This window comes from Salmo trutta, chromosome 1, assembly GCF_901001165.1.
Source record: "Salmo trutta chromosome 1, fSalTru1.1, whole genome shotgun sequence".
Taxonomy (NCBI): Eukaryota; Metazoa; Chordata; class Actinopteri; order Salmoniformes; family Salmonidae; genus Salmo; species Salmo trutta.
In genome coordinates, this window is record NC_042957.1 from 53,263,020 (window position 1) to 53,281,247 (window position 18,228).

An 18,228-nucleotide genomic window follows, 5' to 3' on the forward strand; every position below is an offset into this window, starting at 1 on the left:
TGCATTTGCAGCAACTTGTGCCTCCTTTTATCACCACTAAGGGTCAGTCTCCTCAGGGAACCATGTATTTAGGTCGATCCCCCCACCCCCCAAAATAAAAACCACTCATTTGACTAGCTACAAGCAAAAATATTCAGCACATTTTATTATAAAAAAAAACAGTATTTGAGTCCACAGTTCTTTGTACAGTAAAAAATATTAAATTAAACTCTCAAAGTTCTGAGCAGAAAGATAAATTGGGGTTGGGAGGGACAGCAATTATTCTGGGGCAGGAGAAGGGGACCAGTGCATTGGGCTCAAGTCCAGAGGGAAAAGTAAGGGTGAGGTAGAGAGCGACTGGTCACGTCTCTCCCCTTCCTCAGTTCTATGCAGCACAGTTCATTTGGATCCATTCCCTCTGTTTTACAAGAACAGTAATGTCCTATACACTGGCAGACCCCCCCCCAATACCTCATGTACTCTAAACTTTACAGGCATATAGGTATGTGCCCCCCCACCTCCAATACTGTCTTACAGGAGTGCTCACACATTCGAGGGTGAGGGAGGGCGTGTGTGTTCAGTGAGAGGGCTGGCCCTTCCAGTATTGATGTCCAATGGTTAGGCATTTCAAATGTAGTCGCCATTGGCCACTGAAACTTGCAGCAGGCCCTCAACCACAAACTCATTTTATTCCAGATTGAAAGCCCAACCCAGACATCAGTGAAATGAAATAACCCACCCCCATTTCAATAACAAAAATATATTCTATGTGAATTGTAGCAGTCTTAGGGTATATGCCAACAAACCGCCAAAAAACAAAAATAAATAAAGTAAACCCAAACTTTTAAAAAGAAAGATATGCATGATGTTTGGATTTATAATAATATTAATCCAAATCACTCTGCTAAACTGATAAGACTGATTTATGGAGAAATTACAATAAGTCCATTGCATTAAATTATTTGCGCTTACATTTTTCAAAATTTTTAAAATCTTAAACATTTCTTAAAAAGGCAAATACTCCCAAACCCCAAAAATATTACCTGCGTCGTATTCTCTAAGGGAGATACCATCCCCCTATTTGTACACAATTGGCAAAAAATATATTAACAGCAATAACTTACCATTCATTTATTAATCGACGTGTTGATTTATAGTTGCATCTCCCATAGGAAGTTCACTTCAATGTATTTTTTATTGAAAACATTAAATAATATTAATAGTAAAAAAAGAAAAGAAAGGCTAACTGTCCCAGGTGCAGTCCCGAAAGCACGGCGAGGCTACATGTCTAAAGTGTTATGATTAATGTTCTGCCCAAGGTCCTGGCTGTTCCCAGACAGCATGTCAGGTCCTCCAGGCCCATGGAGACCACCCATCCCACTGAGTTGAGACAGCATGGCATTCTGGTCTGGCCCAAACTGGTCCATTGAGTTCTGCTGCTGAGGCGGCTGTTGAGAGGGGACCACCATACCAGGGTGGTGCTGGGTTAGCTGGCCTGGGTGCGGGGAGCCTGTCTGGGTCTGTGGGGAGATATGATGAGGGGAAGGCTGGGGCTGCATGCGCGGGGAGGGGCTAGAGTGTGATGGCTGGGACTGGGGTCGCGGGGAGGGCTGGGGCGAGCGCACTTGGTTGCTGAGGGACGTGGACAGCGTCTGGCCCTGCAGGTGAGGGGACTGGGCCATCTGCTGCTGGGGGCTCATGGGGCTGCTGTGCTGGGCCGGAGAGCCCCCACCCAGGTGCTGCTGCTGTTGAAGCAGCCTCTGGTGCAGTGCCTGCTGGAGCAGAGCCTGGGAGGACTGCGGCTGGGGGGTGCCCTGCGGGGGCTGCTGTGGGGGGCCGCCTACTCCAGTACCCGGACCCCCCTCAGCCCCCTGGTGGCCCGACATGGCATTCTGGTGTTGTTGTTGCTGCATCTGGAGTTGGTGCTGATGCTGGAGCCTCTGCTGGAGCACTGCAGCAGCTTGCTGCTGGGCCACCGTGCTGGGGTAACCCTGCTGCTGCTGCCCTGGCTGGGCTCCAGGCTGCTGCTGCAGTCCAGACTGGCCCTGACCAGGCTGCTGGGGGGCCATGCCCGGCTGGCCCATGTAGCCCTGCTGTTGGAACTGGGTATGGTTCCCAATCTGTTGCTGCTGCTGCTGCTGTTGCTGCTGCTGTTGTTGTTGTTGTAGTTGGAGATGCCTCCTCATAAGGAGCTCTCTGAACTGGGGGTTTATGTTGGCCATGTTAGGTGCCTGCTGGCCTGGCATCCCTCCTTGCTGATGCTGCTGCTGTTGATGCTGCTGAAGTGCTGCCACCTGTTGCTGCTGCAAACTACTAAGCATAGGACGCTGCTGCTGCGGTTGTTGCTGCTGCTGCTGTTGTAGCTGCTGTACTTGCTGTAGCTGGGTCATGGTGGGCATGTTGACTCCCTGACCCATGTGCATACCTGGCTGACTAGCCACAGCATTCACATTGACCTGTTGGCCACCCATACCTCCTGGAACTCTGCCTGGACCTGGCCCGCCAGGGGCTCCCGGGGGTCCTGGGCCCCCCTTATACTTGGAGGCTCTCTGCTTGATAAAGGCAGCCATTAGCTGAGGGTTTGAGCGGAGGATGTTGAGCACCTGTTGTTGCTGCTCGGGTGAGCTGGGGGAGCGAAGGGTACGCAGCAGTTCCTGAAGGGCAGCCTGCGGGAGGTTCCCACCCCCAGCTGCACCACCTTGCTGCACCATACCAATCAACCCACCAGGTCCCTGAGCCTGCTGCCGCTGTTGCATTTGCTGCGGTTGTTGCTGCTGAGGCGCCACCATGCCTGGATGTCCCATCATGGCTTGTCTCTGCTGGGGTGGCATTCCCTGGCCAGCCCACTGTTGCTGGGGGTTCTGAAGCGGGGGACCAACCCTCTGCTGCTGCACCTGTGGAGGCAGCTGACCCTGGGGATTAGGCTGCTGGGGCTGCATGGGGCCAGGGCCCACCATCATACCTGGAGGACCCTGCTGCTGCTGCTGCTGTTGTTGTTGCTGCTCCATGTGAGCCCTGGCAGCAGCCTGAGCTGCCTGAGCATGGGGAGGCAGCCCCTGGGCCCCCACCATGCCCACCCCAGGGTGGGCCATGCCCATCTGACCCTGGGGCTGTTGGTGGTGAGGGTGCGGAGGCATCATGCCAGCTGCCTGCGCCGCCTGCCTCTGCAGGGCCATCTTCCTTTGGGCGTCTGCCACTTGTTGAATCTTCATGGCGATCTCCACAGCTGCTGGAGGAGGCCCTGAAGGAGGTTGCTGCTGCTGCTGGGGCATAGAAGGCTGGCCAGGGTTGGGCTGCTGTTGAGGTGGTTGCTGCTGCGGTGGTGTGGCTGGTCCCAGGCCCGGTTTGCCTTGGGACTGAGGGTGCGGTGAGGAGCCTGGAGGCCTATTGGTGTAAGGGGGCAGGCTGTTGGGGTGTTGCTGGAGCTGTTGGGGGTTTGAGGCCTGGGACTGCTGCTGGACCTGAGGAACCATCTGCTGTTGCTGGGGGGAGTTCATCATCCCCCCTCCAGGCATTTGCTGGAACTGGTGGTGAAGCTGGTGGTGCTGCTGAGGCATCCCACCTTGCTGCTGCTGCAAAGTTCCTCCACCACCCATCCCTGGCTGGGGCCCAGGAGGCATGTTGGGCTGGGTGGGTGTCTGTGGTGTTGGGGGCTGGGTGCCTCCTGATGTGGGTGTACTGGGGGCTGTGGTGCCATTGTTACCTGGTGATGGCAGCCCCCCAGGAGGTCCTCCACCGCAGGCAGGCTGACCCACCCTCTGCATGCTGGCCATCCTTCTCCGAAGCATCTGAGCCTGCTGGAGGCGGTGCTGGAGTTGCTGCTGGCGGAGCTTGTGCTTGATGTTGAGGCAGAAGGGTACGGGGCACTTGTTCTCCTGGCAGTGCTTGGCGTGGTAGCAGCACAGGGCGATGAGTTGCTTGCAAATGGGGCAGCCACCGTTGGTCTTGCGCTTGCATCCCTTGGTGTGCTGTACCACACGCTTCATCTTCTGGCAGGACGGCAGGGAGCAGTTGGCATTGCGGCATTGGCAGGCATGGACCAGGGACTGGATGCAGCGCTGAATGCTGAGGCGGCGGGAGTCCCCGGGGCTCTGAGTGGCAGCGGCCGCGGCGTTGTTGCTCTCGTCGTCCAGGCCCAGGCCCAGCTTCTCCATCTTGTGTTCATGGCCCTTAGTGTTATAGCAGGTGATACACAGGTCGTAGTCCTCGCAGACGGTGCAGTGGAAGCGTGTCTCCACGCTTGCCTTGCACTCGTTGCAGGTGTAGACGAAGCGGTCCTGGCTTTGATTGTGTAGCTCCACCAGCATGCACATGGAGCTCCACTTGGCTCTCCTCAGGGAGGAGAACTCCAGGTGCTTGTCCCGGGCCAGCGTCAGGAAGGCGTCACGCCCATCCATCAGGTCGCAGGCCATTAGGGGGTCCGGGTCCGTGATGGGGGGCAGGGAGTTGGCAGTGGGGCCGGCAATGAGACGGATCACAAAGAACACCTGCAGGAGGCAGATAAAGGATGAGCACTGGGACTGAGAGTATGTGTGTGTGTGGCTTTATTTAGAAGATGGCGACAGCATCAAATACCTCCTTGTGTTTCTCCATACAAGCGTAGAGCTTCTGGGAGAGGTCATTGGACACACTGGGCATCCCTGGTTTCTTCTTATTGGCTCGGATCAGGCTGCTGTTCTTGTTCTTGCTCGTCTTCTTACTGTTCTTCTTTTTGGCATTCTTGCTGTCACTTTTCGGGGCCTGTGTGTGGAGAAAACCAGATTAGAATCGACCAATACATTCCATTAAAGCACTGAATCTGAAGCAGCCTCGAAATTGACCCAATTAGCAATGGTTCAGTATCTATCCTCGAAGCAATACTTTTTAACAACAGCTACTCCTATCATGTTATTATTGAGGACCAACAACCAATATCCCACACCCCAGATCCTGTAACATATCCACAAAAACACTCCTCTCTCCTGTTGTATTGAAGTCCTTACACTCACATCTACGCTCTCGCTGGAGGTGCTGTTCTCCTCCCTCTTCCTCTCCTCCTCCTCCTGCTCCAGCTCCTTGATGCTCTCCTCCAGCACATTGGGCCAGAAGTCCCCCTCAAAGTATGGTAGCTCGTTGGCACTGGTGAGACGGTCCTCTGTGGCCTGCTTGAAGACGTCCTGAAACAGAGCATGAATAAGATATGTCAAAGGGGGGGCTCCATGCATACAATTACCTCATAGAAGAAAGCAGTTGGATTTGCCTGGCACAGCCTGTGCAATGTCTGACAAAACAAAAATGATTGTAGTCACCTTGTAGTCATGCACAATGCGCTCAGCTACGGCCTTGTCCAGCATCTTCTTGTACCACTCCTGTAGGCGCTTGGGCTTGGGGATCTTCTGGTCCACAGGATGACAGTGGAAGATGTAGTCGTCCCCTTCACTTGGGGGACAAGCCCAGATGTGCCCTGTTGTAAACCTGCCATGGGAGAGGAAGGGTTGAAGAATCAGACCAGCAAAGTAGAATGAAATCGGCAACAGACCCTTTAGACATTTAGTACATATCATTACACTATGTTTAGAGTGATGAGGTCAAGTCGTGTTCTCAGGAATCTATACCCACTAATAGGTTGAGCTTAGTAAAAAAAAGGGCCTTGTCTCTTACCCCAACTTCTTGACGTACTCCAGGTACCCTATGAGTATCTCATGGTAGACGCCTGTGCGGAGGTGTCGAGGTTGGAAGAAGTGCACGCTGTCCAGGTAAGAGATATACACACGTCTCTGGTTGGGCGGAGGGCTGTCTGAACCGTACTCCTGCACATGCATGCCGAAGAAGCAGACGTCAGCCCCGTCTATGTCCTCGAACGCAAACAGCGCCTTCGTCCTGTAGGGAAAGGACTCGGACATCTCCCCGGTGTCCACAAACCTGTATCAGTTAAAAGGAGAGCGTAAGTAGACACACCCACACAAACACTGTATAGGCGCTGTCCCACGAGAACAGATAACATTAGGATAAGTCTCAACTCTAGTCCACAAATGGGACTAATTGAAAGCCCACATGAACCTTGAGTCCATTGACACTAGGATCAATTTGACATCTTCCTTGGTAGTCTGTATTTGACTCCATATTAAAGAATCACTACCCCACTGTGCCCTCAAGACTCTCACCTGGACTTCATGCCTGGCTTGACCTCCACCACCTTGTCGGAGACATGGACCACACGGATAGTGACATCACCAGACTCTGGATGGTTCTGCCGCCTGAGGTAGTCATTCACTCGCCCCTCTAGGAAGCTGCCCAACTTAGTTTGGGGGAGCCCTGTGAAAATTAAGTATGGAAATAGAAGAGAATGTGAGAGGGTGGGAGAAATAGAGGAGGAACGATGGAGGACAGAAGGAAGAGAGGAAATGGGTGATAGCAATTAGCGGAAAGGTTACATGGTTTCAGTAAAAGCCAACCCAGTCTGGGGGGGGGGGGGTGTTATGTCTGTTTAGTATCTCAGCAGAGAACTTCACTGGTGATATTAAAGACGGAAGAACCACTGGGCTCTAATCTTGACAGTTAAAAAAAAAAAGTTTATAAAAAGGGCAAGTCAGAAGCATAAATTCAACCACTGACTGCTTCTACTGTGTTTCAGAGTACTCTGGAGTCAGTCTGAGGCACTTTGTCAATCAATGTCTAAAATGCCCTGATAGTGTTGTCAATTTGGCAACTAACAGCATATCTGAGACTTGGACTAATCCTCTGCTCTGAACACTCAATAAATCAGAAGAGATGACAAGGTGTAAACTGGATCTGACACCATATAAGGACATTTCCCCCTCTTCCATTTAAGACATATTTCATTGAGATCGTTGTATGAGTCTAGGCCAGTTGGTCCTATTAATGCGCACTCCCGCTCGCCTAACTGTGGCTCCCTAAAAACTCTGCCTTCATTGAGGGTGTGGAGAATGGGATGGGGGAGGTAAGAATTTCCACACGTGGAAGGATTGTAGGCACGCAAAAACTGGACAACTGTCAAAAAGTTGGGGAAAAAGCGTGAGTATCGATGCCATCGCAAACTGATTTTTTTTAACCCAAAATATGATTTCAACTAGATTTCGGGACAGTGGACACCCACTGAGGAAAAAAAGATTTGTGAAAGGACATAAATAAGGCTCCAACAAGATAAAAAAAAGAAAAGTCCATGACTGCCTCAGTGACCCACAAACCTTAAAAACAGCAAACTATAAACCGAGAACCCCTAAATAACCATGTTTTTGCCATGGCCTTCAGTGTGTACAGGCTTGGGATAAGAGTGAACTCGAACCACAAAGCTGCAGCAGACTGGCAGCGGCAACTAGTGTCTGAGGACTGGCTTCTGAAATAAAAAAATAGGGTTGGTTACATATAACATTTTCATTGGGGAGGGAGGGAGATACAAAAGGGTTGGGTCATGGAAAAAGGTAGAATGTGTGTTAACTGGAACACTCGTCCTCTCGAGTAGTGTATCAGGGCGTAGGGAATTAAACCAGACTGCCTCAGAGGAAAGAAGAAAATTATTTGGAAAACACAGTGCATCAAATCATAAATTTAAACAAAGATTTGAAGGGGGAAAAAGTCAATTGTGTGTTTGCTCTTCACATGAAAGTATGGTGTTATACTTGTGGGATGTGCGTTTAGGGAATGAGTATGTGTCAGTGACAGCACCAGAGGAGAAGAGGGATAAAGAGAACACCGAAAAGAAACAGCTGAGTGACTGGAGAGGGTAGGGGAGACAGACTGACACCCCGATGAAGATGACGGTAGATGAGCGCCCCCCGTTTGTCACTTACTCCACTTACTTCTGGCCGCGTATTTGTTCTCTTTCCGCGTCTTATTGGCCTTCTTAAGGCAGCTGTCACATACAAAGCTGTGGAGAGGAAAAGGAGCACGCTTTCTTTCATTACTTCAAATACATCATACATGCATTTGTTATTAATCATATCTCAGTGGCCTTCAGCTTCACTTCTTTGCCCTACTGTGTAAGTTGGCAGCAATGAATGATGTAAGGTATTGCTGAGGGTCATGATGGCAAACACAACCACAGTAAGATTGAACCTGGAACTGCACCTTGGAATAAAATGGGCAGTTTCACAGTTCTAACAGTTGCATTAACATAAGATGTACAGAATGTGTACGCAAGTTGGCTCACCCTGCTGGCCATATGGTGTCATTATGCAGGACACAGATTTGGTGCATTTTACGCCCGCAGTCGGTACATTCCACAAGCCTACAGAAAAGAGAGAGGTGGACAGAGAGAGTCACGGGTTATTGATACCATGTGTCACACACGGAAAGTCATTATTTTCTCAACAGGAGTTTCAACTAGCAGAACATTTCAAACACAAAAGCCTTGACGATAACCTAAACAGGCCCTGGAGTAACTGACTAAAACACAGTAAAGATTAAATATTACAGTTAACAAATATTTCACAGTATCTAAAGTTTATGCAAATGTACCACATGGAAAACATATGGTTTGAGACCAAGTACAGACCAAATGTAAAGGGGGGAAAAAAAAAAAAAAAAGAGTTGGTACCATTCTGGGTCGAGCGTGTCATTCTTCTTCCTCTGAAACTGATCTTTGCTGATGGACCTGTGAAGAGGAGGGAGAGAGGCCCAGGAGTGTGGGAGGTAAGAACAGACTCAATCCAATCACTGGGCCAGAAATGCAACGTACTATATTACAGCCATAAAGAAAAGTCACAAGCAATAAGAGCAGGCTCTGGCTGTATACAGGCTAGGATTCAGCCATTTTGAAAACATCATCTAACACTTCTGGAACATTAGGAGCCCTCAGTATGTTGGGGTTTAGCTGAGAAGAGGCAGAAATCAAGTAAAAGGATGGAGACGGCAGTTGAGGTGAACTGCTGCCTTAAGAGGTAGAGGAGAGAGAAATACATTTTATTTTTAAAAAGTTGACTATTTCACTAAGGGAGAGACTGAGAAGGTATTCAGTGATGGGGAGAAAGAGAAGTCCCATTGAAGAGATGAAACATTTCTCAATCGCATTGATAGAGTATGTATAAATCAAAGGAACCAAACAATATTTACATGTCATCAAAATGAGCAATAGAAGAACCATGTCAGTATTAACATGGTGGGGGTTTTAGGAGGGGTGGGGAGGCTGGTACTCACGTCTGAGGCTGAGAAGGATCATCCCCCAGGGACACGCACTCGCCCTGGATTTCGTTGAAACACTTCTCACAGAAGTGGTACCTGTCAGCAAGAAGCCCAAATTGTGGTGAACTACACCGTTCGCCAACCGCACAGCCAATCACAGAGAAGGCACGAGGAAGCAGTCACCAATCAGGGCAGGGCAGGCCAGGAGAAGAGCAGAGGGCAAGGTCGTCGCCAGGTAGCAGCCAATCATGATGCAGGGTTTTTGTGTGGGCAGGTGTTTTGATTTTGCAGTTACATTTTGGAGTGGATGATTGGTCACACCAAAGCAGGCCAATGCAGACATCACAAGCGTTAAAAAAGGAGGGAGAGAAGGGAAGAGATGGGGGAAGGGAGGGCAAAATGAATATTAAAAAAGCGTGAAATAAATCGTTACAGGTCAGACGAGGACGATGGAGGGATGAATAGGATGGGAAGAGTGAGGGACGTGGAAAACATAACATCCAACGAGGACAGAGATCCAATGCAAAGCACAGATTAGTGTCACAGACAGTCAGTTGACAAAAACATCATTAAAGGGATACTCCGAGATTTTGGGAGTGAGGCCCTTTATCTACTTCCCCAGAGTCCGATGAACTCGTGGATATTTTTATGACTCAGTGCGGTTTTAAGGAAGTTAACTAGCGCAATTGCTAACTAGCGTTAGCGCAATGACTGGAAGACTATGGGTAATTGTGCTAATGCTAGTTAGCATTACCTCATGAAACTACCTCCAACTTCCTTCATACTGGACAAACATAAAATGGTATCCACAAGTTCATCTGCAAAAATCCCAATGTATCCCTTTAAGTTAACACAGTAACAAAAAGTGGGTGGGGGCTCAAAAAACAGAGTGGATGAGGAAAAGCAAGTGGTAGTGCAACAGCGACCCATCATCCCTTTGCTCCATTTATAAAGAGGGTCCCTTTCTTGTGTTGGAGAGGAATTATCATACATGTAGCGAGTTTGTTAATACCATGTTGCCCTAACGTAACTACACTATAGTGATTGTCTTGACGGTGAAATTACTCAAGCCAATCATCTCCACAGCTTTGTTCAATGAAATGTTCTGCAGATCAAAGTGTTCACTGCAGCTGTGCAGCAATATCACCCTGAGTCTTATTTGAAGTACTGTGTCCAAAAGGAATTATCTATCCATTATCAGTTTGATTCAATTACTTACCTGTAATTGATCAATACATTTCTCTATGCATTCTAAGTAGACTAGTGGAAAAGTATAGATTTCAAAATAATCTCAAGACAGGGAACCCACTTTGTAAATGTCAAAAGTGAAAATTAAATTGGTGAAGGATGAAGATGAAAATGGTGGCAGGGTGTAACCATTTAAAGCCAAATTAAAACTTAACTCATCTGTGATTGAACAATGCTATATTGCAGAGAATATCAGCATGCACAATAACATCACAATAAAACAATCGCTCAAGATGTGTGAAATGTAGATTAATATAAAATATGCAGAAAACATGACGTGTGTGTGTGTGTGTGTGTGTGTGTGTGTGTGTGTGTGTGTGTGTGTGTGTGTGTGTGTGTGTGAGAGAGAGAGAACCCTTGAGGGTATGAATGACCCTGCTCCTTTCAGTGTCTGAGTATGTGAGTTTGTTTGTGCTTCTGTCCGCCCCTTACCTGTTCTGGTAGCTAAAATAAGCAGCGTCGCGCGGGATGGTGCATAATTGTTTCCCATAGCAGCATAGAGTTTGGGGGGAAAACTCAAGCTGCAAACATAAGAGAGGACATAGTCTATGTACTGAAAAATACTTATCCAGGAAGCCAATTATTTTGTACGATAGTATGTTTAACACGCAGTGGTAAGGAGAGAAGGTAAAAGCTGTGCTGTCTTCAATGACTGATGTTCCACACATCCATTTACACACACTTCCACTCACCTTCCTCCCGCAGCAGTAGCCCAGGCCCTGCATGACAGGGTCGATTTCGGCTTCGAACACCTCGGCCAGCTTGGAGCAGTACTTGTAGACGCGGGACGTCTTGCGGTTGTACAGCCAGGCGTTGTTAAACATGAGCCAGATGTCATCCACGTATTGCCAGGGCTCCTGGTACTGTCCGGTGTCCAGCTTGCGCTTTATCGTCGACAGGTCTATGGGGTTCTTTACAATGTCAAAGTAGTCCTGGAGGGGACCAAGTCCAGGTGTCAGCGAGGGTACGGTTCAGCCCGGAAAGGAGGGTGGGGGAAAAGGGATTGGTGTGGTAATCGATGTGGGGGGGGGGGGGGGGGGGGTAGAGAAGACCATGGTCGTCGTCGTCGTCGTCGTCATCATCATCATCATCATCATCATCATCATCATCATCATCATCATCATCATCATCATCATCATCATCATCGTAATTGTTGAAGTAGCAGAAGTTGTGGTGGACATCCAGGTGGAACCAGAGCAGGGGAGAGAAGAGGGTGCAGGGGACAATGTTGACGGCTGCAGAGAGGTTCACTTGCAGACAGAGAGACATGACAGCTTCTCCCCTTCACCACTCAAACTTTGCACCATTTCTACATTAATGGGGGAACAGGCCAAGGAAGGACACTGGGGTGGCCAGGCTTGTCCCCTCCCATTCTGCCCAAATTCAAACTTCTCAAATCAAGGCTAGATTAGTACTCTAAAGGCAGACCAACTTTTACATCCAACAGCTATCAGAAATGACAGGAAAAGAACCCATTGTGCACTTTAAATTTGTGTTTGTTTTTCAAGCAGTCAGACGGTTCCAGTGCAACCGCTTTCTCCTCTACAGACTCTCCTGAAGGAGAGCATTTTCAGGGCATGAGTCAGGGTACAAAGCTGAGGTGAACAGAGCAGTAACAACAGTCAGGCGGTAACAACACACGCTGGTAAACTGGCAGCATGGAGGTTGGCAACACGGCACAGTCAAAGCCAAGAGCACTGAGACAAAGGGGCAAAGCCAAGGATCTCTCTCCGTCTCCAGGGAAACACAAACAGGAAATGAGACCCTTCACTTTGACAAACAGAGGACACAACAGCCTGTGATGCATGAACACATGGCACATAGTATGCTGCATTCCATTCATCTGAGCTCAATTACAACAACTATGAGTGCTGTTTCTATGAGTGTATTGGAAAATGAGGTGTGATAATCCCATTGTGGATAGATAAATCTTTGCACTCATAAAAGTGTGGTATTGCTGGTTATTTGAGCAGTTCCTGAGCCTGGTTGAGTGTCCATGTTGAATACCCAGGTGGTGTTCTGAGGTCAGGTGCATCACTGAGGCTATTGAGGGTTACTAAGGAGAAGTGTGCCAATGACCTATGAGAATGGAGTAAGTGTGCCCTAGCACTGCTTGAGGAGAGTTAAACCTTTGGTGAGGACCATACGATATCAAGTCCCCATCAGGCTGCATTTACAGTCAGCCTATAGTTCTGATCTTTTTCTACTAATTGGTCTTTTGACCGATCAGATCCTCTGCCAATAATTGTGCAAAAAGATCAGAATTGGGCTGCCTGTGTACATGCAGCCTCAATGGCGTACAAACTATTACTGTAATTAGCGCCAGACATCATTGCCTGGGTATCTCTTCAATGGTGTTCAATAGGAGGTCTGAGATACTTGATTTGCTAGCTATTAGCATTATCTGAGACACACTACTGCTGCATACAGGCATTGGCACAACTCTTCACATAACTCACAATCAACAATACTGATTACTGGCGAGGAACTGTCTAGAAAGCTTGAACGATGAATAGGCATATGTGGGAGATTTTTTTTTAATGCTAAATCATATCCAAATTAGAATTGTAAAAGCATAAAAAATGCAATTAAAAGAAAGCAGTTTAAAGAAAGTAATAGGCTATGAACATTTTTGGCTAGTAAATTTCCCCTTTAGGGCATGTTACTTTAAATGCAGAACAGTGATGTGCCACTGATAAAATGGCAGCTTATTTTAGGCCTTTTGAAGTCTGATGAAAGGCAGAAACACAAGCCGCCATTAACAAGGCCCAGGGGTCTAACATTCATGGCCAGGGCCAAACCACCTCTCAAATGTTGATCTTAATCAAAACTGACCGGTAGAAACCAATCCCAAAATATTTTTGTTAAATTCTAACAGACAGAAAGGTTTACATTTGCATCTCTTAAAATGTTACTGACAGACTTATTGATTTCTGTTGACTTGGTTTACAAGCAAAACAAGTTTTTCAAAAATGTACATTTTTTTTGTGGTGTAAGAGAAGTAAGCATGAGCTGACACACACACACACACACACACAGACAGATACACACACGCACCTACCCAAGAACCTACAGTAAAAACCAACTGACCTACGTTTGATGTATAGTATACTCTACCTGAGCAGAGACATAACACTCAAATTCAGGATTGAGACAGCTTTCTCTCACTAACACACACAGTATCGCTACAACTCCCCTAGCCAACAGTCACTCCCTCATCCCACTCTTTCACACATGTGGCAGTGGTAAGGATGAAGAGAGGGATGAAAGAAAAAGGAAAATGAAAAAGGAATGAGAGAAAAATGAACTAAAAAGAACGGTAAGAACGTTTTTAGAGGGAAGCAAAATGGAAGCCAGCGCAGTCCCTTACCAGGTTAGTTTTGTTACTAGTTCGAATACGTACGGGTATTCCCAGTAACTGGGGGTCCACCGGTTGGCGGAAGGGCAGAGACTCAGGGTCTTGGCGGTACAAGGCCTCCAGGGTGGGCATCAGAGCCTGACGCAGCTCCTCAGGCTTAAAGACTGGGGTAGTGGAAAGAGGAGGAGAGAGGGAGCGACAGAGGAGAGGAAGTGGGGATATAGGCAGTGCAAGTAGTGGAAAAGGAGGAGCAAGAAAGATTGGAAAAATAGTTTTTGATTAGGCTGTTCACAGCTGAATACACACTTAGCTTCAAAGATTCATAGCCTAGATCTATACACCATGTCTGACTTAGGTCCGAAACAAATGTTGAGGAATGCTTGCATATGAAGATAAGGACAGGTAGATTACTCCTATGAAGAAGAGAGGAAAGAGTAAGGGGTGGGGGTCTTACTTTTCCTCTTATTCTGAGCGCTGGCGGGGGAGCTGTGCGTGCCCGATGCCCCCGACCTCTCCTCTTCGTCTTTGGGCTCAGTCTTCACCTCTGGCTTCCTGTCTCTGTCCTCCATCTTCGGTGTTGCTGCCGATGACGACGTGTCCATAGGCTCGCCCTTGCATCCGTCGCCTGAAGGCTTCTCCTTCTTAATCTGAGAGGGAACATCACGTTCAATATCCTATACACATTTCCAGACATCATCCTGAATGTAATAAAATCTGTTAGCTGTGTGTAAAATAATCTTCACCACGCCGGCTAGCTAGCACTGTCTTTTGCTTTTGGACCCCTGCCTTACAAAAACTGGAAGCCTCACCTCAGGTTTCTCCTCTGACTTGATGTCTGCCTGTCCCTTGCCCATCTTCCCAGAGGCCTTCCCCTCTCCCTGGTCCTCGGCATCCTCATCGTCCTGTTGTTTCACCTCCATCTTGGGCTCAGCTGGGGCGGGGGCGTCCGACGAGGTCAGCTGGGAGCTAGGGTCCACGCTGCTCACCGAGGCCGGAGTGGAAGCCTGGCCATCTGCCGTCAGAGAAGACTTCTGAGACAGCTGGGAGGACAGAGAGAGAAAAGTTAACGGAAAGGAAATGAATAACAGAACCAGCCAAAAAAGATAGTGAAAAGAGTGAACAGCCAAATACGTAGACCAACAAGGAACGGAGGGCAAGAGAATGACTAAGGTGTCTGTCCAGGCAACGAGGGAAATCTCAGAGACGTGACGTATGGAGGTATAGCCAGAGATCAGGGATCAGCTTAGAAATCCAAAGAACAGCACTTCTGACAACCATGAGGAGTTGAGTTAGTGAGACTACGGGGAAAACTACTCACTGGAGTTTGCGGAAGCTGGGTTGGCACATGGGCATTCTGGGTAGGCACAGACTGAGCCTGCCCTGTCTGGAGGCCTCCAGAAGCTCCACCACCGTTTGTCTGCTGCTGGAGCTGACTGGGCTTCTCCGAGTTCATTCCTTGCCCCATTGGCTGTGACGACGCTAGCTGCTGCTGTGGGAGCGGAGCGGCAACCTGGGGCGGGTTGGGCGTGTGAGGCTGGGGGGTTTGCGAGCCTGGCTGACCAGGCGGCGTCTGATGAGGGGTTGGCGTGAGGCTGCGTGCCGGGGAGGGGGAGTTCTGTCGGATGGGGGGGCAGTGCGGGTGTGAGTTGGGCTGAGAGGAGTTGGAGTTAGGCAGTTGCAGGTTGGAAGGAGGGCCCCCACCTACACTGCCTGGCCCCATAGAGCCCTGGGAGGGCCCTGATCCTGCCACTGAGCCTGGCTGGGCTGCAGGGCTGCTGACCGGGAGCGAGGGCGGCGTGGGCATCTGGGCCTGCTGGAAAACACCATGGAGGAGATGGTTAGAGTCTATACCCAACATCAACTATAACAACTACTTTACTGTCACCCTTTACTTATAGCATTGGTTCCAGTATCTATTTACCTGTGTCACGCCTCCTTGTAGCCCTGGATGGTTCATGCCGACTGTGCCAGCCCCGAGGCCAGGACTGGACCCAGGGAACTGACCAGGAGGGAGGTACTGGTTCTGGAGCTGGGCCACGTTGGGCTGCCCCATCCGCGTTTGCCCCATACCCATCTGAGTGAGACCGAACAAGATAAATTATTCAATTTTGTTCTAATGAGACCATGGTTATTTTCTATAGTCACTGTGATTGGAATGTTGAAATATAATCAATTTCTATCAATATAGAATGCAGTTCTTTCCAACTTCATTTGGACATTGTTAATGAGAGACGGTGACTAACCTGATTTAGAGGTCCACCAAGTGGGAGGGGAGGCGTTGACCTCTGACCTAATGACTGCATACCCATTTGTCCAAACTGATTCATCCCTTAGACAGACGAGAGAGAGAGCAAACCAGTAACACACATTAGCCACCATTATATGTCCACCCTTCAGACTGGTTCGGGTTGTGCCAAGCAGCAAACTGAGCTGAGCATGCATGACTGTAGGAACAACTTACCTGCAGGGTTCTGCATCCTGTTCACCATCTGATTGGGTCCGGTGGGTCGAATCATGGAGGGGTCAGCATGAGAACCATCTGAGAGTGAAGAGAAACACATTCATTAGCTTTGCATCTATGGCTACAGTAACCAGGTTTCCATCCAATCATTTCATGCGGATGAACTACCTGACGGCCTAATAGAAACAGGAAATGTGTCGGTAAAATGTCCTCATGTCCAAAAACAAAATACGCTAGACAACAAGGGTGGATAACTGATTATGCGACAATTGCGGCAGAAATATTGATATAATAATAACTGGAGGTCGACCGATTATGATTCTTCAACGACGATACCAATTATTGGAGGACCAAAAAAAAGCAGTTGCCGATTTTTATTTATTATATAAAAAATAATGACAATTACAACAATACGGAATGAACAATGTACACTATTTTAACTTAATATAATACATAAATAAAATCTATTTAGTCTCAAATAAATGAAACATGCTCAATTTGGTTTAAATAATGCAAAAACAGTGTTGGAGAAGAAAGTAAAAGTGCAATATGTGCCTTGTAAAAAAGCTAATGTTTAAGTTCCTTGCTCAGAACATATGAAAGCTGGTGGCTCAATATTCCCAGTAAAGAAATATTAGGTTGCAGTCATTATAGGAATTATGATGCGTCAACTCTCTCTCTCTCTATACCATATGTATTTCATATACCTTTGACTATTGGATGTTCTTATAGGCACTTTAGTATTGCCAGCCTAATCTCAGGAGTTGATAGGCATAAACAGCGCTGTGATCAAGCATTGCTAAGAGCTGCTGGCAAACGCAGTAAAGTTTGAATGAACGCTTGCGAGCCTGTTGCTGCCTTCCACCACTTAGTCAGACTGCTCTATCAAATCATAGACTTAATTATAATATAATAAACACAAATACGAGCCTTAGGTCATTAATATGGTCAAATCCAGAAACTATCATTCCCGAAAACAAAACGTTTCTTTCAGTGAAATACGGAACAATTCCGTATTTTATCAAACGGGGGGCAACCCTAAGTCTAAATATTGCTGTTACATTGCACAACCTTCAATGTTATGTCATAATTATGTAAAATTCTGGCAAATTAGTTCGCAACGAGCCAGACGGCCCAAACTGTTGCATATACCCTGACTCTGCGTGCAATGAACGCAAGAGAAGTGACACAATTTCCCTAGTTAATATTGCCTGGTAACATGAATTTCTTTTAACTAAATATGCAGGTTTAAAAAAAATTATATACTTCTGTGTATTAATTTTAAGAAAGGCAAAATAAGTTTATGGTTAGGGACATTTGTGCAATGATTGTGGTTTTTTCGCGAATGCGCTTTTGTTAAATCATCACCTGTTTGATGAAGTTGAAGTAGGCTGTGATTCAATGATAAATAACAGGCACCGCATTGTTTATATGCAACGCAGGACAAGCTAGTTAACCTAGTAATATCATCAACCATGTGTAGTCAACTAGTGATTATGTGAAGATTGATTATTTTTTATAAGATAAGTTTAATGCTAGCTAGCAACTTACATTGGCTCCTTGCTGCTCTTGCGTAACAAGTGGTCAGCCTGCAACACAGGTTCCTCGTGGAACGCAATGTAATCGGCGTCCAAAAATGCAGATTACCAATTGTTATGAAAACTTGAAATCGTCCCTAATTAAATCGCCATGCCGATTAATCGGTCAACCTCTAATAATAACCATCATATCGAAGTAAACCACCACGGCGTGGAAAAGCATGAAGAGTTCATAGGCAGATTCAACTATGACGAACTTCAGATGGTGGTGCACGGTGATCATGCAAATGTCACCCAAAAAATTGATGGTAGGCCATTATTTGAATGTTATTGGCATGAGGATTAGTGCTTGGTTGCCAATGATCAAATAAAAGGATCTTGTACTTATTCATATAACCCACCCTGTCCACTTTACCAGCACACTTGTCTAAATAACAGTTTGTGACAAAACCATCAGTAGAGTTGAAAATGTGACTGAAACACATTGAACTTCTGTTATTAGGTACAGTACCTGAGAATTAACC

At 47.4% G+C, this 18,228-nt stretch overlaps 1 protein-coding gene across 1 annotated transcript in view; it reads right to left on the reverse strand.

Annotated features, from left to right (window-relative positions):
- Positions 1-118: 118 nt before the first annotated feature.
- Positions 119-18,228, reverse strand: part of LOC115199931 (histone acetyltransferase p300) — a 30,655-nt gene continuing 12,545 nt past the window's right edge. Inside the window, exons 11-29 of the mRNA XM_029762493.1 lie at positions 16,167-16,244; positions 15,949-16,034; positions 15,627-15,779; positions 15,024-15,518; positions 14,515-14,745; positions 14,160-14,352; positions 13,751-13,869; positions 11,040-11,279; positions 10,780-10,868; positions 9,115-9,195; positions 8,516-8,572; positions 8,129-8,206; positions 7,779-7,846; positions 6,123-6,273; positions 5,620-5,880; positions 5,268-5,433; positions 4,968-5,135; positions 4,555-4,719; positions 119-4,466 (exon numbers count right to left, since the gene is read on the reverse strand). Of these exons, the coding sequence (XP_029618353.1) occupies positions 1,260-4,466; positions 4,555-4,719; positions 4,968-5,135; positions 5,268-5,433; positions 5,620-5,880; positions 6,123-6,273; positions 7,779-7,846; positions 8,129-8,206; positions 8,516-8,572; positions 9,115-9,195; positions 10,780-10,868; positions 11,040-11,279; positions 13,751-13,869; positions 14,160-14,352; positions 14,515-14,745; positions 15,024-15,518; positions 15,627-15,779; positions 15,949-16,034; positions 16,167-16,244 (6,086 nt within the window). The 3' untranslated portion in view covers positions 119-1,259. The remainder of the gene's footprint in view (positions 4,467-4,554; positions 4,720-4,967; positions 5,136-5,267; positions 5,434-5,619; positions 5,881-6,122; positions 6,274-7,778; positions 7,847-8,128; positions 8,207-8,515; positions 8,573-9,114; positions 9,196-10,779; positions 10,869-11,039; positions 11,280-13,750; positions 13,870-14,159; positions 14,353-14,514; positions 14,746-15,023; positions 15,519-15,626; positions 15,780-15,948; positions 16,035-16,166; positions 16,245-18,228) is intronic.